At 48.6% G+C, this 26,288-nt stretch overlaps 1 protein-coding gene across 1 annotated transcript in view; it reads left to right on the forward strand.

The window, feature by feature from the left end:
* The first annotated feature begins 2,180 nt into the window (after nt 1-2,180).
* The window catches only part of LOC143513957 (unconventional myosin-IXAb-like), a 55,412-nt gene continuing 31,304 nt past the window's right edge, over nt 2,181-26,288 (forward strand). The window contains 2 exon segments of the mRNA XM_077004638.1: nt 2,181-2,898; nt 8,469-9,390. Of these exon segments, the coding sequence (XP_076860753.1) occupies nt 2,870-2,898; nt 8,469-9,390 (951 nt within the window). The 5' untranslated portion in view covers nt 2,181-2,869.

Raw genomic sequence — 26,288 nt, forward strand, 5'->3', positions numbered from 1 at the left:
GGGCCATTAGTAAACTGCACTGTATTTTTTGGGAGCCGGTGCCATTTCCTCAATTTAAGAAATTAGATTTTTAAAATGTTTGTGGTCTTTGTATAAACATACTTCTAAAAGTTGAACGTTGTGAAAGAATCCATCGTAGGTTCTTGCTCCATGACGTCATTCTGTACAACAGTCCTCAACCTTCACCTGCTTCTCACGTTTAAAAAGGGCCCGTTTCCACCTTCATGTTCGAGTTGAAGTTGCAGAGTTCTTCTCTCCTGCCCTAACGTTGTGTCCTGTCCTGTGTGAGTAGCTCGGGCCCCATAGGCAGATTTACTCTGCGCTGGGGGTTTCTACATGCTTGGTTCCTCTTTGACAGAGGAACTCTCTTTAAGACTAACTTCAAAAATAGCTGACCACATAAAAGAAGTGTTTGCTCATTCCTGTTCCGTTCTCTGACATGCTATAGATTCCTTAGCCTGCCTATTTGCAGTAGTTTAGTTTTGAAGTTATATAGATAATTATCCACAAACATACTAACTGTTGGACTCGCAAATCTCTCACATTCAGGGTCTCAGTTCATGCTAGACTCTCTATGCTGTACAGTTCAGCTCACCTCAAAGCTATGTTTAGTTACTAGGTACACCCTTCCACACCCAGTATGCCAAGGACATCTCTGACTCATGTCCATCATGACAAACATGGAAGACGTCCACGTGAAAGACCAGACATCTTCCACAGCTCCTCGAAAGGCTGTTTGTGGCGTCACGACTCCGTTGTCAGTGCGGTGCTGTGATATTCTGCTACCATATGCTGCTGTTGATGTTGGCAGGTCTACGCGTGGGACATATGGAGGACGTTGTGTCTCCTCCCTCCCCATTGTCTCCGTCCTCGGCTCTGCGAAGGGAACCGAAATGGAGCGGTTTGTCAAAACCGCAGCTGGCTGCGTTGGGATTGTAAACACGCTATTGAATAGCGGAACGGCAAAGAAAAAAAAATGAAATTGATGGGGTTTAGAAGCCACGTTAGTTTGTGAGGGTACGATGTGCCAATCGCTGAATTGCTGAATCTGTTTCTCCATGCTGTCTGGCTTCGACGGAAGACCATACGTTTCATTTCTCAGAATCCTGAGCTCCAGCTTTTAGGAACATCCTGATGAATATAATTATAGTAAGCCCAAGACTGGCACTCTTGGCCTTGATGTTAGACCATGTTTAATGCAGAGATATGTACCATCTTGGCACAAGACCTTGACACACAAGCGTGCGCGCACACACACACACACACACACACACACACACACACACACACACACACACACACACATGCAGTCGACATACCAACACAACACATACACACAATACATTTACACCTTTTCCGATGCTAAAACATATTCACTACCCCCACTGCTCTTATTTTAAAACTGACCTTGACATGTCCAGCTAAGAGTCATCCCTGGAACAGGACTTAATTAGTGCCATGGCTTTTTTGTGAATTAAATTACATACTAAATGAGTCAGCACTCCGGTCCCATGCTCTGTTATTTGGTTTGACCGTGAATATCATTCATCACAGTGGAGAGGCCTGTTCGTGTGGCCGTAGTAGCAACCGTATGCCGAGGTGCTCTTTAACTTCAGTGTCTCATCTTAAGCTCAGCTAGACCAAACTGCAGTGCCCTGCGAGAGGCTGACTGCGTTTCCTGTAAGTGCCGTTCGATGATCTCGCCATGTCCCACATTCATTGATCCATCAGTTGCGGTGACACTTTCTGGGCGCTGATTTATGAGTGCGCAATAGATTTTAGGTTAAATGATGCATACGGTCACATTCGTTTGAGCTCTTATTTCTCCTGCGTATGGTGACGTAAGTAGGCTATAAAAAAAAGTGTTTTACTGTTTATCAGCTGAAATATATATGGACACCACATGAAGTTCTGATTATAATATGTTTTTCCTTCTGGCTACAATCTTTGTCTTGGTCTTTTTGTCCCTTGCTGCCCATGATATCCCCGTCTGACTCGCTCTCGCTCGCTCTCTCTCTCTCTCTCTCGCGCGCTCTCTCTCTCTCTCTCTCTCTCTCCCCCTCCCTCCCTCCCTCCCTCCCTCCCTTTCTGTGATCACATTTCAGGAAACAACAAGCCCCTCTCCCCTCCCCCCTCTTCCTCCGCCCTCCCTCACTGTCCCAGCTGCCCAAACCACAGACACAAACCTCCGCATGCGTCTGCACCCAGTGTTTAGAGCTCTGTGTTCACCAGGGACACGGTGAGGGGCGGAGGAAGGGAGGGAGCCCTTCAGAACACCTCAGGAGCCACTTGTATGCCTGAAGCTTCTGCTTGTGCTTATGATCCTCACTCCCTGTGCTGTGATCTGTATGTAGCAAACGTACCGGGCTGGTCTTCCCCGAGACGTTAAAGTGACGTATGTCGGCTGATGATGCTGAGGTTTCTGCACAGACCGTCCCTCAGCCGTCATCGTTCGGATCCTGGCAGGCGAGAGCAACAGCGCCAACGGTCTCACCCTGCAGAGCCGAGCGGGCCTCGGACGTATCCCGCCCGCTAACAGCCCAGCGCGGGCGCCGTGGAATGTGTGCGTCTGCGTCTTCCCCGAGCGCCGGGATGTTTAGCTGCTTGGAGCGCTCTTCCCCAGAACGGACTATAGCTGAAGCCGAGAGGCGTCCCTAAACGCGACCTGCCCCAGGCCCGGTGCTGCCCCTAACCGGGAGGGCAGGAAGCGTGCGGGTTCGTCCCTTCGAGCCCCAGCCGCTCGGCCACAGCCCGCTGCTGGTAAGGTGTTGCCTGAAGAGGAGCGTCCCCACCGAGGTGCTCCCTCTGAGGGGGCTCGCGACCTCTTAACCACTTCTGGAGGGATTTGGCGTGGTCGGCGTTCTTGCCCATGCCTGTAGTCACCCTTCAGGTCAAGGGGTAAGTCAAAGCACGTTGAACTTTGCCTAACAGCTGATTGAGTGGCGGATAATGGTGTGACTGGGTCTTGGAAGGTCAGAGCCGCCGTGTGTTTTGAGGTTGAAGCTTGAGGCCCTGCTCCGCTGGCCGACCCGTGCCACGCCGTTCGGACCTCTCGGGCTCGGGGGAAGAGCCTCTGACAGTCCCAGAGCTGCTGGGATGCTGGAACTAAATGTTTATTGCTGCTAGAGGGGTGAGAACACAGTTCAGAGACCATCTGCTGACGTTGTGCAGTGAGAGCTTCAGTAGCTACACTCTGCCTTGCTGTGTTATAATCGTTACTATCAGCATATTGCTGTTGTAAACAGTGAATGATTCTTTAAGGATGTGAATCACTGATGTGTTACAAGCTGTGGTTACTGTTGATGAGTGTAAGGGACAGTTATATTTGTGTTTCTTGGCTTATCTGTGTGCCTTGTATCATATTACAACTAGAACACAATAAAGCCTCCAGTTCAACGTATCATTTTCTGTATGTATAAAACGCCTCGTAATTGCAGTTACGAAAACACTGCAGAAATGTTTTACTAAGGATGTAACAATTTATATATGGTATCGAAAGAAAGAAAGAACAGTCTGTATTCAACAGTGCAACAGTGTTGATACGCCCTTGGTCTCCACTGAGGATGTCTGCCGATTCAGAAGGGTTCATGTGGGACGTCTTGTTTCGTAGCATCTTTACAGGAAGGAAGTGATACTTTGCAGCCTTTGCATTGAAATAAAATTTGTATTTTCACATTTGCAAAATCAGTATATTTTGCGAAACCAAAACATATTGGAATCCGTTCTTAACATTGTAATTGAAAATGTCTCGCACCCGGAGGTGTTTTCTTCTTGCGTCTCACTGCCAAACACTGACTGTGGGGTGTGGGAGCTCCATTAACCCAGAGGTGCACTTTCCACACTAGCATCTTCATCTTTAGGTGGACCTTTGGATGATTTTGGTGGACAGTAACAACAATGTTGCTTTTCTTATGTAGGCCATGTAAACAAAGGCAGCGTCTCCTTTGTAGGGGGAGGGGTGTTCAATCGTCTGGATCGTCAGTAAGCTACAGTACAACAGAACGCACAGGGCCGGTACCTGGACATTTTTATGGTGATCTAGGATAGTTCTGATCTAAGATAAAATGTGTTTTTATTATTTAGAATTTTTATATATTTTTGTACTACTTTTGTGCAAAGGGGCATAAAACCCCAGTAATGCACCTCACTGCTGGGTTGAATGAACATCAGTAGTGGTTAAAACAAAGGTGTGTAAGCCAGAAGGGAGTCGTCATCAAGAAATGATGCTCTCCGTGTATAATTATACCACACAAGCTACTTTCTGAATACTGTGTTTACCTCTAAAATGGTGTTGGTACATTATCAGAACATCACATATAACATATGATGGAGTGCTAGGACAGTAAAAATATAGCTCAGTGCATTAAGCTCTTTGAGCATTTTTCAGTGTGTAGACATGAATTGCAGGACCAGTCTGTATTTACCCATGGGAAATTCTGAAACGAATAGCAAAAATACAAGACCATTAATATACTGTATAAGAACTAGGGAAAGAATGAGCAAGAATACATGCTGGTATGTTTAAATTGCACTGCTGAGAGCAACAAACAAGTTTTGCAGTTCCCAGTTCACATTGGCGTGTCTGTGGAACACGTGTGAAGGGTCTGGAGGCTGGGAGAAGATCAGAGTCATGGATCTGGCTGTCATGAAGGAGGAATGCTGATTGGGCTGATTGAGAAAGCACTGCTCAGTGTATAACAAAATTAAAATACCAAAATCCCCCTATGTAAGGAGGCAGAGGCAACGGTCACAACAAAAGGGCAAAAATCGTTTGTCGCGGCCATTTGCAGCAACTCTGTCGCCCCGTTTCGTCACAACTCGGCAGGTCTCTCTGCACGTGTGCCGCGCTCAAGTTGGTTCCAAGTCTTAATGAGTCTCAGGAGCTTCCTGCCTGATCTTTGTGGATGTGTGGAAAGCGTGTGTGTGTGTGTGTGTGTGTGTGTGTAGCTGTGATGGACAGAAGGCTCTCCACTTCTACAAATAAGCCGTCACTGATGCAGCTATTAGCACTTGTGAATGAGAAATATCAGGGTCGTTCTGAGATGTCAGAAACACTCTGTTCAGTCGGATTAGATTAGCATGAGTGCCTGACTAAGAAGGGGTTGCAGTAATGAAGCTCTTGTCCTGTTTTTAGTCTTTGAAATGCGAACATCCTTATAGTATATAAGGACGTGTGTGAGCCTTTTTATGAATGAACCTTATTTTATTTAGTCATTGTTGCCGGTGGTGTCGGTGGTCCCTGAAACCTCAATCGTCAGAGCTCTTTCAGTTTCCAGTTGTAGCACGACTCCCACGTTTACTGCGTGTGCCGGACTCCTCTTCACCTGCTGATCCGTGGGATTGTCACTTGCCGTTATTTACTGACCCGTACAGATTAAATCACACTGTAGTAAGCAAAGTAAAAATATCCATTCACTTCTATGGCTCCATCCAGTCCAGCTGATTAAAACCAAAGGATTCAAAATGGCCTGTAACATCCTGCAGCGAGAAGGTTGGAGAAGGTCTGATGCGTCCTGCATGGCTGGAGGAGCTGGAGGTCCAGTGACTCCAGCTACCCAAACCTCCACATCTTCAGCCTGATGGTGGAAATGGAGCGATTATCTCTTAATGATCTCTTATGACGTTTTCAGCTTCTACTCTTTCCCCCACTGAACATAACCTTACAAAGACAATCTATGTTCTCCCACCAGAGGCGTATACACACACACACACACACACACACACACACACACAAATGTGCCTGGGGTGTTCTGACACTCTTGATTGTGTAACCAAACAAACTAACAAAAGCTCCCACACTCCACCCTTCCTGACCACCATACACGCGTGTGCTGGTTGGAACTCTTTCCGAGTAACCTGAACCTCCATTTAGCTGCTCTGGTGCTCGGTCTCCATTGTCTCCTCGGTAGTTAGGAGTTGGGCAGGATCAGACTGCTGTGTCCGTGTGCACACCTCCTCGAAGCTCCACTACGCTCCACTGACTGGAGAGGTGCCGATGATTTACTTCAAGGGCTACTGCGGCCCACCAGGAGGCAGAGAGATGCGGACTCCTGTCGGGGCCCGAACTGGCATTCCCCTCCAGCACATTAACTTGACCTTTGACCTGACGTGAATCATTATCTACAGCTGCTCAGGGCAATGCTCATTGTTCTGTCTGCTTCCCACCCGAGCGTTAAGGTTTGATCTCTCAATCTCACAGGACGTTGTCATGTGGAGGATGTCCACGTGCGGCCTGATGAACGTCTGGACGTCTGAGGCACACCCACACGTCACCACTATATATATATATATATATATATATATATATATATATATATATATATATATATATATGAGATCCCTGAATATTCCTGCATGATTCATTGCAGTCTTTTAAACTGTGCCAGCACATGCAGGAAACCTTACATGCTTAAGAACTGAAGTTGATGGGTCGTGTTTTTTTGTGTGGGCTTGCTTAAAAACAGCAGAAGATATAATTATCTTTTGTTGATGGTGGGGATACGTACAACTAATGGCTTCATTACAAGCAAAAACTTACCATAAGTCTTCATTTTTGATTCATGTACTGACATGACATTGCTTGCTTCACAGCAAACGTGCTACTATAAACATATTATATATATATTAGTGCTATGGTAACAGACAGAACTGTCATAACCTCGAAGAGAAATGCCAAAATTATGAAGAAGCCAACCTCTGTTGTTAACTGTGTGTGAGTGAGGGACCGTGTTGTGACTGTGTGGAATTTTGCTTGGTACTGGGTGTAGTGGTCTCCAGACACAGGGCTGGACGTTTCCTCCTGCCTGTCGACAGCAGCAGTGATGGAGTCTGTGGGATGTGTGTGTTCTTTACGGAGCGTGTGTGCCGTTCTGGGGCTCAAACACTGTGACACTTCTCCCACCTCCCTGTCCTTTAGCAGAGGGACGGATGTTCTTGGAGTTGATGCTCCTCTGTTTGTCCTGGAGCTGCTACAGAGCCGTGTTGCTTATTAGCCACTCCAGGGGAAAGATGCATATTTTAATTTAGAGCCAGACACATGTCGAACAAATGGTACAGACACACATGTTTCTTTTTTTGTCTTTTCATTTCTCCTTTCTCAAAGAAGCAAGTCAGTTGGCCCTACTGCACTGGTATTTTGACCCAGTAGAACTGACTGGTGCACAGACGGGTATTCTATAGCATAACCAGGGCTAATACGAGCTCTGGGGTTGTCTCTCGTCACGCAGTGTTAGCAGAGCAGGAAGAGGACGGTGCCCCAGACAGACACTGAGACAATGGAGAGGCCGAATGGGTTTGTTTGGAATGGCTGTGAGCGTGTCTGGCTGCCTGACACTGGGGAAGATGGAGTCATGCCAGCGTGCACGAGAACCTCCAACAGGAGGCTGCAACAAGAACCACTGAGAACAAACCGTACTGATGCAGGGATCTGAGGCAGAAGATGCAGACATGAAAGGCTTTATCTTGTGCTATCAGATTTCATAGAAAATGATAAAATGGAGTTGTAAGTTGAAATTGTTGCTCTGAACCATTGGTAATTCGCCAAATGTGTTTTATCGCCTTCACTGGAACGCAATCGTTTTCACGTTGTATCGCCACAAATCTGAAACTGCTTCGGTTCCAACTAGTAGTGTCTAAAGGGGAAGTTTTAGACTGTGGAATCAAGAGCCTATCGGGTCTAACATCCTGTGGTCTAACAGCAGATAGGGCCTGTACAAGTCCAGTCAACAGCAGCAGCACAGACAGCCGCAGAGCAGAGAGATGACCTCCTTCTGGACGGTTTGCACAGGAAGAGTCCCTGTGCCTTCCTACACCCTGTCTGTGACTGTGGCACTACTGGTGACGTCTATCTGGATGAACAAGGTTGTGGACTCTGATCTGTTGTAAAAATGGATTTCACCTTGATCTACAGCAGAGTTATTTTCTTATCGTAAACCAGCCAGATGATCTGAAGATCACCATACAGTAGTGACGATTTTCCCCTCTCAGATTCCCTGCTGTTAAGAGCTCGGGTTACAGTGTAATTTAACATAATTATAGCACATTGTATAATAGTATTTGTAGTAGTATTTGTATGAATATAGCTGTTGTAAGGGGAGGCGTAACCCCTCGGTTGTACTGTCTGCAGTGGTCTTCACTTTATAAATGGTGATCCCAGGCTCAACACTAACAGGAAGTGTGTGAATGAAAGCTTTGTCTCGTAAAGACAGACATTTCTCTGTAGAAGATGGCAGCTGTGGATGTCGGCCGCGGGGTGTGTAGGTCCAGCACGACGTCACGAACGCTGGCCACAGCACGCTGCCTTCTCAGCTCTCCCTGCAGCTCGGGCCCCATCGTGAAGCTCTTCTTATTAGCTTTTTATATGCTAATATGCTATATTTGTTTTAAGTTTGTGGAAGTTTTGAAGCTTTTGTTTTAGACACACTCTGACGTCTCCCTCTCTCTCTCTCCCTCCCTGTCGCTCCGCACAGCTGGAATGTCTTGACTCCGCCCCCTGACCCGCGTGTTGGAGGCGTGGCCGGCGCCGATGGGAGCTGCTGCTCCATCATGAGTTGCCATGACGCTGGAGGGCGTCGGCGCTTGGAGGACTCTGAGTTCACCCTGCGCGTGTACCCCGGCGCCCTGTCCGAGGGCACCATCTACTGCCCGGTGTTGGCGCGCAAGGTCACCTCGGCCGCCGATGTCATCGAGCAGGTCATCGAGCGCCTGCGGCTGGACCGCGCGCGCCTCTACGTGCTGGCCGAGGTCAAGGAGTTCGGCGGCGAGGAGTGGATCCTGAACCCGGGGGACTGCCCGGTCCAGCGCATGCTCCTGTGGCCCCGCACGGCGCTGGAGAACCGGCCGGCGGGCGACGACTACCGCTTCCTGCTGCGCGAGAAGAACGTGGACGGCTCCATCCACTACGGCAGCCTGCAGATGTGGCTACGCGTGACGGAGGAGCGGCGCAGGCTGGTGGAGCGCGGACTTCTCCCCCAGCCGCCCGCCGGCCAGCCCCCCACCGACCTCTGCGCCCTGCCCGAACTCAGCGAGCGGGCCCTGCTGGAGAACCTGCGCGGACGCTTCCGTGAGGAGAAGATCTACACCTACGTGGGCAGCATCCTCATCGTCATCAACCCCTTCAAGTTCCTGCCCATCTACAACCCCAAGTACGTCAAGATGTACGACAACCACCAGCTGGGCAAGCTGGAGCCGCACATCTACGCCGTGGCCGACGTGGCGTACCACGCCATGCTGCAGCGCCGACGGAACCAGTGCCTCGTCATCTCCGGCGAGAGCGGCTCGGGCAAGACCCAGAGCACCAACTTCCTCATACACCACCTCACGGCGCTGAGCCAGAAGGGCTTCGCCAGCGGCGTGGAGCAGATCATTCTCGGTGCTGGACCGGTTCTGGAGGTAAGAGGCAGGACTCTCCCATAAGAGCTTGGCTGTGTAGTCCAACTGATGGTATATAGTCAAGGTAAAGGTTCTGTGCCGTAATTGTTAATCAAGATGTTCATCCGTTTTTGTAGTGGTCTCAGTTATAGGATGTAAGGTTTGTGCTGACGGACTGAACCAGCATGTTAAGTGTAGCAGGGGCAGTGGTTTGAAATTTGCCTCAAACTTAGTGACCAGTCCAAAACTTTAATCTCTGCGCATGACTTCCTGTTTTGTCTTGTCTGCTTTAGAGAGCAGCTACTTCAGCCCTTTTAGTGATAATCAAGAGATTGATCAGGATTGCTGTGAATGTGGTGCTTCGTCATGCTGTCACGTAACACTTAGGCAGAAATTGGCCTTATAAGTACATCCATGGGGGCCCGATGGGCCAGCTGTGTCGGTGGGAACTAATGAAGGCTTCTGGGCCAACGGAAACACCCTGCTCGGAGATTGCAGACTGCTTCAACCCCATGTTTTGGGGGGAGGAAGAAGGAAAAAAAACTGAAACAAAAACAGCCAGATTCACAACAGGCTGCATTCCCAGCACAGTTCAGCCAGGATTCGTGACAGCCAGTCCCCATTTCAGCGCAACGTGATTGGTTGTTAGCGTAGGCTCTGTGTTTGTTTCATTGGCTGGGAATGTCTGTTGCTAGTGTGAAGCGTTCTCACTTGTGTGAGACAGTGGCACATGGCATGTTCACTGTCACAGGGGTGTGTGTGTGTGTGTGTGTGTGTATGTGTGTGTGTGTGTGCTGTTGTTGATACATGGGACTGACCTTGCATTACGTATAGATATAATCCGAGATACTATTACTGATGAATGCACATTTGAAAAAGAGAGACCCTCTAAAGCAAGTCTTTAGAGCTTGTACAGGCTGCTGTGTGCTTACTGAATCACAGTAGCAGTGCCCTTCACTGTCTCTGCAGCTTTAACAGTAATGTAGCTGTAAATCACTCTTTCTGTAAATCACTTTTTGTGATATCACTCCATAATCTGTAAAGCTGTCAACGTGGGCCTGGTTGGTGTGTGTTTGTGCACGCGTGCACGTGTGTGCGGATAATGGCCGATGGTTTCACACATACCAGACAGATATAGTAATTAGAGCCTGAGGTTTGTTGCTAGCTGGAGGTATTTGGAGGCCTGGCTGGTCATTGGGGTACATCCAGAATACTAGGACGGGTCTGGATGGCTGTTCTGAGGGAGCCCGGCTCTGTATCCCCCACTGCTCCCAGAACAGCCACGTGGTTCTGTACCTATCTGGATGGCTGTTCTGAGGGAGCCCGGCTCTGTATCCCCCACTGCTCCCAGAACAGCCACGTGGTTCTGTACCTATCTGGATGGCTGTTCTGAGGGAGCCCGGCTCTGTATCCCCCACTGCTCCCAGAACAGCCACGTGGTTCTGTACCTATCTGGATGGCTGTTCTGAGGGAGCCCGGCTCTGTATCCCCCACTGCTCCCAGAACAGCCACGTGGTTCTGTACCTGTCTGGATGGCTGTTCTGAGGGAGCCCAGCTCTGTATCCCCACTGCTCCCAGAACAGCCACGTGGTTCTGTACCTATCTGGATGGCTGTTCTGAGGGAGCCCGGCTCTGTATCCCTCACTGCTCCCAGAACAGCCACGTGGTTCTGTACCTATCTGGATGGCTGTTCTGAGGGAGCCCAGCTCTGTATCCCCACTGCTCCCAGAACAGCCACGTGGTTCTGTACTCCTCTAGAAGTGCACACTCTTCATGGCCTGCCTTCCCCGTCAGTCTCATTACAGCTATCTCCGTTTCTCTGCACAAGGACGCAGTATATGGAGTACATTTTGGCTGAGTCCCCTATGTAAACATCCCCTATGTAAACATGTTTGCAGCTTTAGCATACATCCTGCCTGTTTAAAGCACGGAAGAACATGGCACTGCTGGCTGTAACGGAGCTAAACAACTATCTATTTTTGGTTCAAAGTTAGCAGCACAGAGCTGTAAAGTTTTTCATTGTCTTCTTTCCCCACAGTCACTCTCGGCTGCAGCTTATAATGATTAACACTGACAGTGTAAATTAATTTTTGATGAAGTTGTTTAAAAATACATTTTGAAACATGCAAGATTAAATATGTTTTATACATAAAACACACACATATTTTAAACCAGAGGTTGTATTATCCTGCGAAAAAATTTTCCCACTCCCAGTTTGAAAGCCAGCCACCTCCTTACCTCCGACCTGCTCGTATCTCGTTGGAGAACTACATAAGGAAAAGCTGATATTATTCCCAGCCAGAGGACAGTCGTATGCAGCTGGGTGGTCATCTCACGCCCTGGCGTGAACTGCTGGCCAGTCGGCCTTTCTGGCCTTCATAAAATATGATATTTTTCTTTTTTTCATTTGGTTTTGTTTCACACATACAAGGAGCTATAAAATTACTGTTGTACAAGGCTGTCAAATTGTCGATTAATATCATAATACCATCAAAGTGTATTTTAGAGTAGGTTATCATAGCATGAAACGTGCACATCTTAATACCCGTAGTGCCTGTATGTGTGTGTGTGTGTGTGTGTGTGTGTGTGTGTGTGGGTGGGGGGGGGGGGGGGGGGGGTCAAGAAGAAGGGAGAATCAAAACAAATGATATTTCTCCATCTGCAAACCAAACAGTGTTATCTGAATGAAAACAGAGCACTCCTTGATTCCAACTGTGTGGCACAGAAGTCCTTTCAAACTGATTCAAGAAGAGCAGCACCCCAGAGACGCCGGACAGGCCGTGAGCAGTGGTGTTTTTATTGGGTTGACTAGTGGTGTTATTGTCTTCCAACCTAGTGATATAAATGTATCAATTCGTAGTCTCTTTCACTGCAGCCCTGCCTTACAGAAACATGCGCACACACACACACACACACACACACACACACACACACACACACACACACACACACACACACACACACACATTCTCACCCTTTGTTTCTCCACAGAGTACCTTTCACAGTGTGGTCCGCTTGTGGTTCATCAGCCTAACACCCTAAGGTTTTCATACACACTTCTTTTTCTTTTTCCCTCCCCCCCCCCCCCCTCTCTCTCTCTCTCTCTCTCTCTCTCTCTCTCTCTCTCTCTCTCTCTCTCTCTCTCTCTCTCTCTCTCTCTCTCTCTCTCTCTCTCTCTCTCTGTCTCCCCTGGAACCTAACGTGAATTGACCACATTCACACTGAGCGGCGGTTATGTTAGTCACCATGGAAGGACGTAGGTTGAAGGACGTAGGTTGAAGGACGTAGGTTGAAGGACGTAGGTTGAAGGACGGTAGGTGTTGAAGGTAGAAGCCTCCTCTGGCCAACCCAAGACTCCGTGTTTTCAAACGCTAAGCTAAGTTCATAACAGCTGCGTGTCTAATAGCGTGATGCACCTTCTCTGGCCTTCGAACATATTGTGACGTATTGTGGTCCTGTGACACCGTGACGGTCACTCAGGACCTGGCTTTGACTCCAGGTGTGTTTCCTCAGCCTGGGTGAGGGGGGGCAGGGCCGCTGGTCACTCACTTTCCCTCGTCGTCTCCGGATAAGCGTGCCTTCTTAATCTGCTCATCCGTCGCAACATTGGCATCTGATATCTTCAGACGCTGTAGATTTTCTGAAACAAAGTCTGTTTTCTCTTTCCATTTTGGGAGGAGCGGCATTTCTTGAAAAGCCCTTGATGTGGTTCAAAAGGCGTTTGGAAGGTGCCAGAACCCACATGCCCTGAGCCACGTCGTCCCGCCATCTTCAGGACATTGACGTCATGTCAACGCTGGGTAGACTTGCTGCTGCTACAAGCACTGCTCTGATCTATCACATTTCACACTACAGCCATATGAAGTAGAACTTGTTAGAATGTGGAATTTGTATGAATTGGGAGAGAAAAGATCAGATATATAAATGCACACAGTAAACAGGTAATGCCATATATAGAGAACATTCAGTTGTTGACCAACATATGCTTGTATGCTCTCTCTCTCTCATTCTTATTTGATCTCCCCTTTCTTTCTCTCTTGTAGAGAAAACTATTTGCTCCCTCATATATAAGCTGCTTTGCAAATACATGTACGAACACACACGCAGACACACACTCCTCTTCTGAACATTGCATCATCCATGGTGTGTCATCTAACTGGCAATTTAGGCTGATTTAATTCCAGTAATCATTAGTTTCTATAAAAGTCCTCTAATGCTGGCCTTTCTGGCAGTAATAACTCTAATATGTAAGTTGATCTCGGCTCCTCGAGTGGTCAGCTCTGTCTCTGTGTGGGCGTTATTATGGAGCTGAAGACATCACTCCATCACCTGCATTACAGGAATCGGAGAAGCTACCGTCGTCGCCAGAGGACTCGTTTTAAGCGAAGCTTTACACTGTTCCACACCAAGAGCTCTGGTGTTTTCACAGCCAGACGCGTCCTTGTATTGATGTATTCTTGCCACAAACCCGCCACAAATCGGTGTTTTATTGGTGGCAAGTTATGCTGTACCCCCAGTTTACAGTTTACCCAGCATTCCATGGGCACTTGCAAAGCACCATGGTATTTGCGGTGTGTAGGCTCGCTGTATGTTGGCTCCAACAAAAGAGGTAGAGGTTTGGCATCACTCCATCTTCTTTTTTCTCTGCCGATCCCTCGTGTGTGGTTCATTCCCGCATGATATGCAGCAGACGTGAGGCTGTGGGCTAGTGTAGCGTGGTCCCTGTGGATGTGCTGGCCCACGCAGCCCCACGCAGCCCCACGCAGCCCCACGCAGCCCCACGCAGCCCCACGCAGCCCCACGCAGCCCCACGCAGCCCCTGGCCCCAGCAGATGGTTAGAATCCAGATGCCACTGAGGTCCTTCAGCTCCCTGCGACAGAGTAGTCTGTAGGAGTTCAGATGGATGGCTTTTGGGGTGTAATATTAGGTGTGTGTGTGTGTGTGTGTGTGTGTGTGTGTGTGTGTGTGTGTGTGTGTGTGTGTGTGTGTGTGTGTGGGTATGTGAGGTGTTAGGATTTGTCAAACTGCTCTGTGGAGGAGAGGAGTGGGAGTTGTGCCTCTGACATTGCTGTGTGTGTGTGTTTGTGTGTGTGTGTGTGTGTGTGTGTAGGACCTCAGGCACTAATTTCTAGGATCCTTCAGGAAAGCTATAAAGCCATGAGGGTGTGTGTATCAGGCCCTCACGATTCCCAATCATGGAGGCACACGTGCGTCACTAAAGGTTCAGGTGAAGTGGAATATAATTAGGGTGTGAGGATGAATCTTCTCAGCCAATCGTATTACTCATCTCCTAGCTATTAAACAGCTGCCCGAGAGCTGTGGCACTCGGCAGGAACAGCAGCACCATGAGTGCTTCAGGGCGGAGAAGATGGAGGACCTTCTACGTGTTAATGTAGTTCACAGAAGATGGAGGACCTTCTACGTGTTAATGTAGTTCACAGAAGATGGAGGACCTTCTACGTGTTAATGTAGTTCACAGAAGATGGAGGACCTTCTACGTGTTAATGTAGTTCACAGATAAGCCACAGCCAAACTAGTCATTCAACTGAAATATGTGGTTTGAGATTTGTGTGGGGGGCATTGCATGCAGTGGTGTGCAGAAGCGCCCAAGGCCGGGCCACTCACACACACACACACACACACACACACTCACCGGTGTGCAGGACCCACTTTGCCATGCCAACGCGTCGCCCCTTTGCACAATGCAACGACTCCAAGGTCACGAAGATGCCAGTATGTAGAAGCATAGTGCACCGTTTAAGACACGGTGCTCAGTATTTAAGGATGTCGAGGCCTGCACTGAGGGTTATGTGGCTTTACCGTGTGTGTGTGTGTGTGTGTGTGTGTCCGCATTTCTACATTCATTTTCAAAACATCTTGTATATAATGAATTGTGTGTGTGTGTTTGCATGTGCATATGCATTCCTACATGCATTTTCAAAACAGCTGAGAGAGACATAGAGAGAGAGATGTATGTATAAAGAGAGAGTCATCTGTGTGTGTGTGTGTGTGTGTGTGTTCGTGTGTGTGTTCATAATAACCAGTCGATGTTGGTTAGTAGTGGCTTCTCTCGTGGTGCTCTAGTAACTTACGGGAGGTCTCCATTCATCTCCTCTATAGGTAGTATAATCCCGTACGTCATGGGTGTGTGAGGTGTGTGTGAGGTGTGTGTGAGGTGTGTGTGAGGTGTGTGTGAGGTGTGTGGAGTTTCCATCTCACCAGCAAACCACAAACTGATCATTTACTGAAGGCTGAAGAACCTTTAGGTGTTATTAATGTGCCGTGTCCCCATTTCTGTAACACTTTTTGTTGCAGTTTGTTTCATTGTTTCACAATTGTTCTGCACACAGTATCATGTTTTATTTGTTGTTTACTAATGTAAAACTTTTGAGGGCTTGTACAGATCTTTCCCAGACACTCTGCTGAGGTTTCTGGGTGTCAGGCTGGATCATCCATGTTCACCCACACACGAGAGACCCGTCCACACACTCCACATCTCTTCATGTCCTCACAGAAATGTCACTGTGCTTTCTGTATTTCACGTCTAAACCTGCACATCATGGTTGTGTGTTCTCCTTCTATGAAGTGTCTTGCGAGGTCACCCAGGCCATCTCGGGTGTTTCCCTCCACCGTGCTGCTGTATCGGCTCCACACGGTGCACAATGGTGTGTGTTGTGTGTGAGGCAGCGGCAGACACAGCTCGTCATTTGACAATTTGCCCCCCTGAAGACAGTCTAGCAGAATTTACTTGTAGGCCCATGACATTTGTAGGCACTGCAGTAATACACACACACACGCACACACACACACACGGCTGGGGGGTGGGGTCAGAGTCACCCCTCTGACTGCCTCAGGGACACCGTGAGAATGATTGAAGAGGCATCATCTCTTTAGTCTGAAATGCAAGTGCACTATAATTATGTGTAATCACTGAACTGGTCTCTGAATATGCACAGCCCCCCAACAGCCCCCCAGGCAGAGGGACTTTCCCACAGTGTGCAGACATCACCTTTCTCTGTAACGTTTGGCCCTGCGACAGTCACAAGCACTAAATGTATAAACATGTCCCATCCAGTACACAGTCGTGTGTGTGTGAATAGGTGTGTGTGGGATGTTGTCCACAATATAGGCACCCTCCTCTTCCCAGATACAGTCACGGTATTATTGGTTTGGTGTACAGTGTTAATCAGTGTCCACACTATGCCACGTGGACGCTTGTGTCCATTTCTCTGGACAGTCAACTAACAAACTCATGGGGTGTCATGGGGTTGTCTTCACATGCAGGCGTGTACTGGGCTTATGGGGGAGAAGAGCCGTGGGGAATGGTTCCTCTGAGCTCTGTGTCCTCTAGATCTAACACAGAAGTGAGACAGAGCTGCGTTATAAACAGCTGAACTGAGAGATCTTCCTCCAGGCTCTCTGACCTGAACGCAGCCTGTGGCACACTGAGCTTCCTCACGCTGGGGGAGGGAACACCTGCTTGATAATGTCAAACCTGTTTTACTGACTGCTGTAGGCCTTACTGTAGTTGTACTGTAGCTGTACTGTGTGTACTGTAGTTGTACTGTAGCTGTTCTCTAGCTGTACTGCGTGTACTGTAGTTGTACTGTAGCTGTACTGTGTGTACTGTAGTTGTACTATAGCTGTACTCTGTGTACTGTAGCTGTACTGTGTGTACTGTAGTTGTACTGTAGCTGTACTGTGTGTACTGTAGTTGTACTGTAGCTGTTCTCTAGCTGTACTGTGTGTACTGTAGCTGTACTGTGTGTACTGTAGCTGTACTGTAGCTGTACTGTAGCTGTACTGTGTGTACTGTAGCTGTACTCTGTGTACTGTAGCTGTACTGTAGCTGTACTGTTGCCTTGTAGAGTCGTCCTGAACCTGCAGAGCTCTATTTCCGTCCTACATTAATACTCAAAGATGATCCTTGGTGCCGAAATTGCAAGCGACACTCAGACGATTCGTGATGATGGAGATTTCTTGTAAAGACACGGATTCCTCTTGTGCTCTTTCTCCCGTATTTGTGTTCGTCTGTCACTGCGCAGATCTCAGTCGGCGGAATTCACTTTATTCTGACATCACTCTGTGTTAGCGGCGGGCGTGCTCACTCAGCGGGCGTGCCCTACTCTCGTGTGCACGAGGGCGCCAATGCTGCTGTTTGAAACAAAGAGACGCTGCCATTCTGAACACTTAGTGCATCAGGGTGTGACTGCTGTTACCCGTGTGGTCCCCCGGGGTTCCTGTCAGAGCCCGTTAATGATCGTGCTTCTGAACAGGACAGTGAGCAACATGCCTGGCTTGAGGGGCTTAGTGAAAGAAAAGTGGCCCGAGTACATTGAAATCCCATTTAGAGGTGACAGATCAATGCTCTACACATTAGGAGCAAACACACAAACACACACACGCACGCACACACACACACGTACACATCGACGTCGAAATTTCCCTCACTGCTTACAAAATCCGCACGCACACGCTCACCTTTGCTCCCGGGCTCACACGCTCTGAGGAAAAGCCAGAACACAAGATTCCTGTTTGCTTGCTCACTGCGCTCCAGGTGAAGTCGACCCGTCTCCGTTAGCGCAGCGGGGTTGGTTCTGCAGACGGAGGCAGAAGGCTGACGTTACCTTAGTCACGCTCTTTAATCCAGCTCATATGAACTGTAGCGTCTATGCTGGAAGCTCCAGTGATTCCTTTGATGGTTTATAGCCCTGAGCCACCATCCTCCGCAGTAATGATGATACATATAACACGCTAATGTAGCGTGACATGTGAAGGCGCAGGGCCGGCTGCCGTGGCTTGGTCTGTAATGTAAGACGGGGCTCTCACCGTCAACACCACCACCATCATCATGCGCTGCTCATCAAAGCAGCTCGTTGTGCTGGATTTGGGGGTCCCGGTTTTCTTTCTTTTGTCATTTCTGTCTGTCTTCCGTCATACAGAAGTGTGAGGATGTGTGTTGTGTGTGTGTGTGTGTGTGTGTGTGTGTGTGTGTGTGCCATGACTGCATGTCAGCTTTATGTGTATTGGTGCAGGGATGTGTTCTTCTTACCCTTTTTTTGTTCCAATAACCCCCCTCCTTCTCTGTCTCTCTCTCTCTCTGTCTCTCTCTCTCTCTGTCTGTCTCTCTCTCTCTCTCTCTTTCATCTCACCCTGAACCATGAACAGTACCATAAGGAGCGTGGGGAGAGAGAGATCCTCTTTCAGCAGTGAGATAGAGGAAATTAGATCAGAATTTTAAATGTGCTCGTAAATTGCACTGATGGTGTGATGGTGTATCATCTTCAACCTCAAAGCCCTGACCACTTCTACAGTGGGCCACACACGAGCACCACTATATTCACATGCACAAAGACACTCGTGCTTTCTCACTCATGTTCACTCACTCTCTCCCTCTCTCCCTCTCTCTCTCTCTCTCCCTCTCTCTCCCTCTCTCTCTAGCACACACTCACACCCTTACACACAGACATACACACACGTGTATTATCGGTGGTAACGAGAATGACACACAAGGCCAAATCATAGGAGTGAGACGGCCTGTGTCCCGAGGAGTGAGACGGCCAAGCTGCTGATTGGATGCAGAGGTGGTCTGGCCCCTGTCCAAGGCCTCGTCCCCGTCCCTCAGGAAAGATGTCCCCAAGGCCTAGCTGATGTCTGGCTGCTTGTTCCTTCCTGGAGTGTGTGTGCTCCAGACGCCCCTGCCCCAGAGGGGGCGCGAGGCAGACCGCCACAGCCTTGGCTGAAACGAGCCCTTCGGTATCCGCGGCTCTGAAACGTGCTTGGCCTCTTCCCCCTTTTTCCTCCTCTCTGTTATTGTGTAATGGCTTTCCACATAAACTCACTCCTAGTTTCTGGACTCTCTTCGCATGCATTTAACACGAAGCATTAAAGCGTGTTACGCTCCTGTGGGTGTGGATCCTTCCACACTGACCTCAGCTAAATATTGATTACTAATTCGTAATGGCCGTGTGAATCGAGACTTTGTGATTTAAGCTTAGTTCTAAGACCGGCGCTCATGAACCGGCCCGCCCCATGGGACTTGGGGGGGGGGGGGGGGGGGTGTTCGGCCTGAGGCAGGAATGAGTCACTGCAGTCATAAGCGTTCGGCCATTGTGACACACATGCGCCAGTGAAGATGGGGGTGATTTATGGGAGGATTGAGAGAGCGTGCCCAGCTCCACCTCTGCAGACGGCTCCATCTTCTTCAGCTCGGGCCTCTCTCACTTTACAACTAGCAGCCATGCATCCAGCACTGCTGATTCACACCCTGAACAACCTCAGCTTGGGGAAGGACGCCAGCACGCAGAGCCATTTTGTAGTGGGATGGTCAACAGTCAAATTCAGCAGATGCATTTACTGACCTATATAAGTGCAGTCATGTCCAGTATGGACAGAGTGTGTGAGTGTGTGTGTGTTGGAATGTGGTAAATAAAGAGTGCTGGACGTGTGTGGGGTTGATGGTAGACCCACACACAGACGTGTCCTGACTGCTGTGCCCCAACCATTATGGGGGATATGTCCTGGGGGATTTGTCCTGGGGAGAAATGCTGTCACAGTGCTTGGCACTGTATTGCAGCTATAGCTGTTGTAATTAGATTCTGATTTGTTCACTTGCCTTGTGCGAATCAGCCTCAAATGCTGCTAGCGGAGTTCACACACACACACACACACACACACACACACACACACACACACACACACACACACACACACACACACACACACACACACACACACACACACACACTCTGTACTTCAGCTCAGTGTACATGAATTAGCTGAGCAATGATGTGCCAGATATTATAAGGTTTATTGAAAGAGATTTTCATAAACATCTTACTTGTAGCACCTTTAGACAAAACTGCTTGTATAGCAGGGAGAGATGAAGCAGTCTCATATAAAAGATGAGATGAAGCAGTCTCATTTAAGAGATGAGATGAAGCAGTCTCATTTAAGAGATGAGATGAAGCAGTCTCATTTAAGAGATGTGATGATGCAGTCTCATTTAAGAGATGAGATGAAGCAGTCTCACTCTCATATAAGCGATGAGATGGAGCAGTCTCGTATTAAGTTGCGATGAAGCAGTCTCATATTAGAGATGAAATGAAGCAGTCTCATATTAGAGATGAGATGAAGCAGTCTCATATTGGAGATGAGGCAGTCTTATATAAGAGATGAGATGAAGCAGTCTCGTATTAAGATGAGATGAAGCAGTCTCGTATTAAGATGAGATGAAGCAGCCTCATATAAAAGATGAGATGAAGCAGTCTCATAAAAGATGAGATGAAGCAGTATCATATTAGAGATGAGATGAAGCAGTCTCATATTAGAGATGAGATGAAGCAGTCTCATATTAGAGATGAGGCAGTCTTAGAGATGAGATGAAGCAGTATCATATAAAAGATGACTACTTGGCACTGTGTAACAAGAGAGATGGAGATTTTGTGTGTGTATGTGTGTTGTATTTGACTTTGTGTGTGTGTTGGCCAGGTGCCACCAGTCTGAGAGACTCGGGTTTCAGACTGAACACTGCAAGCTCAGCTCTAAAGTAGCAACCTGCCCCTCCCACATGTTAGCCTAGTGCTAATGCTTGCTCACGCACTAATGCTAACAAACCACAGATGCTACATTCAAACCCAAATCTCTCTGGCCCCAGACCACAGTGGTCGTCAAAACTACATCAGTGATGAGCTTTTCATCAGGTGAAGGTCTCAACATTGTCAGCTTTTGTATCTCATTGTATGTCTCCACGGACATAGTTTTGGGGGGGGGGACGGGGGGGACATGTCCCCCCCACTTTTTCAAAAGCCGGTTTTGGTCCCCCCCAGTTTTTACAGTTAAAACCAAATATTTAAGTAGTGACAAAGTCATGTCCCCCCCACTTTTTAACGGTAAAAAAACCAATATCCAAATAGCGACAAATCTAGCACTAGGATCATGCAGCACCCCCCCCCCCCCCCCCCCGCTTAACAGTTCGCCACCCCAGGTTGTGTCCCCCCCACTTGTGAAATCAAAACTACGTCCATGTGTGTGTTTGTGTGTGTTTGTGTGTGTGTGTGTGTGTGTGTGTGTGCGCGCGCGCATCTGTGGGGTCTGTGTGTGTGTGTGCGCTCTTTGGATTGTACACTTCTGTTTTACTTCAGGCCCTGTTGACAGAAGATTGGGAGATGTTGAAAAGGTGCCAAAAGCCAAACCTTTTACCATGAAGTATTCCCTAACCCAATGTGATCCAGATGTGTTTGTGTGTGCAAGTGTGTGTGCGAATGTGCGTGCGTGCTTGTGTGTGTGCTGTGACCGAGTTACATTATAGTTGGATCGGGGGCCTGTCGGATACGTGATTCACTGGCTTTCAGCCATGTTGGTGTTGGTCTCTGATTTTCTGTTACTGGATTTTTTGTTTTGGATTATTTTACCTTACTGTACAGTGTAGTTCTCTTAGTTCCTCCCATCTGTTCATCCTACCATTCATCCATCCATCCATCCATCCATCCATCCAAGGATGAACGAGAGAACAAGGATGAGAAAACAGAACTATGAGTTGAAACCGTCATTATTTGCCTCGTCATACAAGTCCTGCTGTTTTCACTGTGATTCATTCCCAGTGTGTTCCAGTGTTTCTGGTTGGGGACAAGCACTTGTTTATTGAATTTGTATCAAGACCTTCACTAAAACTTCCCTTATCGTTTCTGCTTTCTTCACCCCTCCTATCTCGTGTCAGCAGGACCGCTGGACCTTTGTTGAGTTTGTACCACAACCTTCCTGTTGTGTCTACCTTCAGCATTAGTCTCAGTACCTTTCCATACTAGTTCAGCCGTTCACACACTAGTCCTCACTCTCGGGGTCCTCCCCCCAACCCAGGGACTCTCACGCTAACGCCCCAGGAGAGGGACGCAGGGGTGGGGACACCTTTAAATGGTGTGCTGATTCTCCCTGCTAACAACACGTGTCTCAGAGGCAGGATGATCCCCCTTCCAGATGAGCTGAGGTTCCTCACGTGCGCTCTGCCCACCAGCTCTCTGGGTTTCGCCGGCCCCTGGAGATGTTTCTGCACAGGTGTCTTATCTCCAGTGGAAGTTTGGCTTGAAATCGGCGTCTTCCCTCCTGTCCCATTCCACTACTTCAAACTTCAGGCTGAAGCAGCGTGGCAAACGGTTCCTGCCCGATTCGTTCCGATCTCCCGGGATGCTGACGGAACAGCTGGAGAATGCGGGCGGGATGGATTTGTTTAGGTGTTACTGAGACTTCCAGCAGCTCCGCATCAGGAGTCCTGTTTTCCCTTCTGAGCCATTTGTTATTTCCTAAAGGGTGAAGAGTTCGTGCAGACTGGAAACTGGCTTGGCCCTTCCAGTATCACAGTATCTGCATGCTCCTTGAATACTTTACCTAACCTGTTATGAAGGTGCAACTGAAGTGATTGTTAAGAGTGAAGTTTAACCATGGCCTGTTGGGCAGCCACCCAGTCGGCCTGTTGGGTAGCTACACAATCAGCCCGCTGGCCTGTTAAACTACTCTGTTGGTGTGTGTGGTTTGTTCTACGACAGGCATGAGTGAGCACTGGCCCCAGTTCAGCCTTCCGAAACGTCTGATCCGTGTGGCCCAGCCGTGCGACTGAGCGCACCCCGCCCAGAAGGGCCACGCCAGTCACTCTGTGATCTCTCCAGTCGCCGTGTTTCCGGAAACCCCGCCGCTCTCTTTAGCTTTAGCGTCGCGCTTGAGTGCTTCGTCACAAACGGAAACTAGCGAGTGCCCCCACTTACTTAAGCAGGGCAGACTTAAAGGCTAAAGGTATGAAGTATGTACTGTGTGTTTAAGACAGCTGCATATCTGGAATGTGTTTGTAAGGGCAGCTCCAGAGAGGCCTCACTATGACATCACTTCCTTCCTCAAGTCCCGCCCCCCCTGAGTAAACATCGTCTTATGTAAGATCAGAGGCTAAGGCTGAACTGTCCGCTTTAGTCCTGCACCATGAAACAATAGACAAGCTTTTTGAAATGATGGGATAGTGGTTAGTGATGAAATGCTGCTGAAAGTAGAAGAGGTCAAGGTGAGGACACTGCTATTAAGACACTGTGTGTGTTTTGTGTTTTTGTTTATATATATCACATACATACATGCAAACATAAAGACATACAGTGGCACTCACTCCTCCCAGTTCACAGAGGAGATAAAAGTGAAACTCCCACAGGGGAGAACGTCTTCGAGAAGGGCCTCTTATCCTGTGTGTGCTTGTGCAAGTCTGTTGTCAGAGGGATGGGGGGGTCAGGGTTTGTGTTACAGGGGTTGGAGGGTTCAAGTGTGTGTGTGTGTGTGTGTGTGTGTGTGTGGGGGGGGGGTCTTCCAGCTGGCAGTGCCCAAGCACTGAGTCTGTCCCCTGCCTGCTGGTACCTGCCCTTAGGTTCCACTACCCAACTTCACACTCTTAGTCAACTCGGAATACTTTCAAAGTCAGTCTCCCATGACCGTGGGAAGCATTGGCCAATTGAGACATTTACGTGAACGTTTATAAGTTCACGTGGAGCAAGGCCGTGTTTCACAAGCGTCTTGCTTCAGAAATGGTGCTTCTCTTTGGTCTGAAGGTTCTTCTACTACCTCCTGTACAGCCAAATCGCTCAGATGTTTACAGATTCATTAATGGTTGCTCCAAAGAATGCCAGTCGTGGGGGATTGTAATGTTTTTCTTTTTTTTTGCTGTAAGACCAGTCTGAGACTTGGACACAGAGGTCTCACCTCTACCGAGTCATTAAACTGAGCACATTAAAGCTTCCTCTTTTAAAATAAGAATTTAAGCTTCTTCTGTTACTAAAAGTATGTGCATCGTGTCCAACATGGTTAGGGTTATAGCATTTACGTTTCCTAATATCCTTAACATTCCGGAGTCCTTCTCCATAGTCCTGAGCTACAGCGCTCTACCTCAACACCATCAGCTCAACAGCCTTTCTCTCCATTATTCCCTTTTTAGTGTCCTCGTTCCTGCAGCCTACTGAGGGAATAGGCAGCTTGTCCACACTTGTTAGGTTCCCTCTGTGCAGGATGAGGGTGTGAGGGAGGAGATGGAGAGCTGCTTTCAGCCGTCTTTCGCTCCAAACGTCTTTGAGCTCTACACACGGACACTGTGTGCCGCCCCCGTTCGACCTCTCCCTCATGCCCCAGTGCTGGATTTAGGCCCAGCTGTTTCCAGGCAGCCGGGGTCGACGAGCAACTCGCTCTGTGTCAGTCAGACCTGTTTTGTGCTGTGCTCATACCAGGACCGGTTGTCCTCGTCAGGACTGGGGACACGGCTGTGGGGGGGGGCATCCTCTTATGTGCCATGTCGAGAGCTTCTCCTGTTTCGAAACCCCGACCTCAAATAAGCAGAACAAGTTTGGCCCAGAAACGGTCCCAAGCCCCAAATGCCCGTTGTGATGTGTCAGCCCTAAATCCTTCATTCATTTACACTACACATTTTCTGGTTTTCCATGTGTGCACCAGCAGCAGCGTTTAATGTTTATTATTTGTGAAAGTAAGTTTTCATTTAGGTTTTCTTTTTTAAATAATAGCTTCAGCGTGCTGAACTCCAATGCCAGTGCAACAAAAAATATCTAAAGCATCCAAACTGTTTAGCCAATCCCTAGTAAAGACACATGTGTCCTGAAGCAAGATTGATTTACGTGGGAGTTTACTGTTTCCAAAAGCTCATATTTTTAAATAGGAAACTAATCTCTAATGTTGGTTTGAGTTCAATTAGGCGGCTAACGTGATTAACGTTAGCTCCGCCCCTCAGTGTGAATTGTGGCTGTAATGGCCGTTTGCTTTAAAACAATCTTCGGTGTTGTCCCTCGTTCTTTTTAGGGAAAAGTGGTGTTGTGGTTTGGAGCGCCACATGTTGAACCCAGTACAGCCATCCACGGCCCTTAAAGAAGAGCAAGCGCGTTCAGTACACATGGTTCTGGGTAGCAGACACGGTAAAGACATCTGCAGAAGCCAGCTCTCTCCTTCAGGACGCTGCAACGTGTTCGTTATCCTGACCTTGTCCATCCTGTCTGGTGCCCTGAGGTGTCACTAAACCCTGCCAGTGCCAACATTACACCACCTCTCACTGACCATGGGCCTGTGAAATTACCCCTTCGTCCACCAGCTAACAGCAAGCGAGCACGTGGCCGTAACATCAACCAGGCAGATTATAGTGGGCCCTTATTACTAACACCAGGCTACTACAGAACATGGACCACAGAGACACTAAGATACAACACTGCAGTCGACTACGACCTTTGCTGCACCCTTTAACACTGAAATGCATGTTGGGAATGAGATGTTCATCCCATTAAGCCCCAGTCCTCAACTGCAACGACAGCAATTGTGCTTCTGCAGCTTGTCCACATGTTTTTGGAATTCTCTTCCTCTGACCCAGCCTCTGGTCCGTCTAGTCGCAGGTGGACCCGTCCAGAACCCCATGTCTATGCCTCGCCTGCTATCCCTCACGTGGGAGACTCTCAGGTGGACGGTGCTGCCGTTGGCCCGACCCCCACCACATGATCCATGGGCCACGTTTCCTTTCCTTACCCCCCCTGTGCCCTTAAGGGCTGCGTGCCAGGGACCACCCATCACCTAATGGATGGATGGAGAGCTTTGCGGACAGCGTGTGGTTTGCAGCATCCAGATCTAGATGTTAGATAAAAGCATGCGAGCTACATGGGTGGGTGTGTTTCTGGTGTTACTTTAGAGGGCTTCAGGCAGGCGTCTTTCTGGAGATGCAGCAGAGGATGGGGGTGTGAGGGCTGTAACAGGTCTGCACTGGTGAAGGGCCCCAGCGTTCCACGCCATAAAGTGTTAACTCAAAAGGGCTCCTGGCCTGGAGTAGAGGGGCACGCTCACAGCGCTGGGAAGGAGAACCGGGAGAACTGGTTCTGTGGGATTTTTCTCTTCCGATATTTCGGTACGT

This window comes from Brachyhypopomus gauderio, chromosome 5 (assembly GCF_052324685.1).
Source record: "Brachyhypopomus gauderio isolate BG-103 chromosome 5, BGAUD_0.2, whole genome shotgun sequence".
Classification (NCBI taxonomy): domain Eukaryota; kingdom Metazoa; phylum Chordata; class Actinopteri; order Gymnotiformes; family Hypopomidae; genus Brachyhypopomus; species Brachyhypopomus gauderio.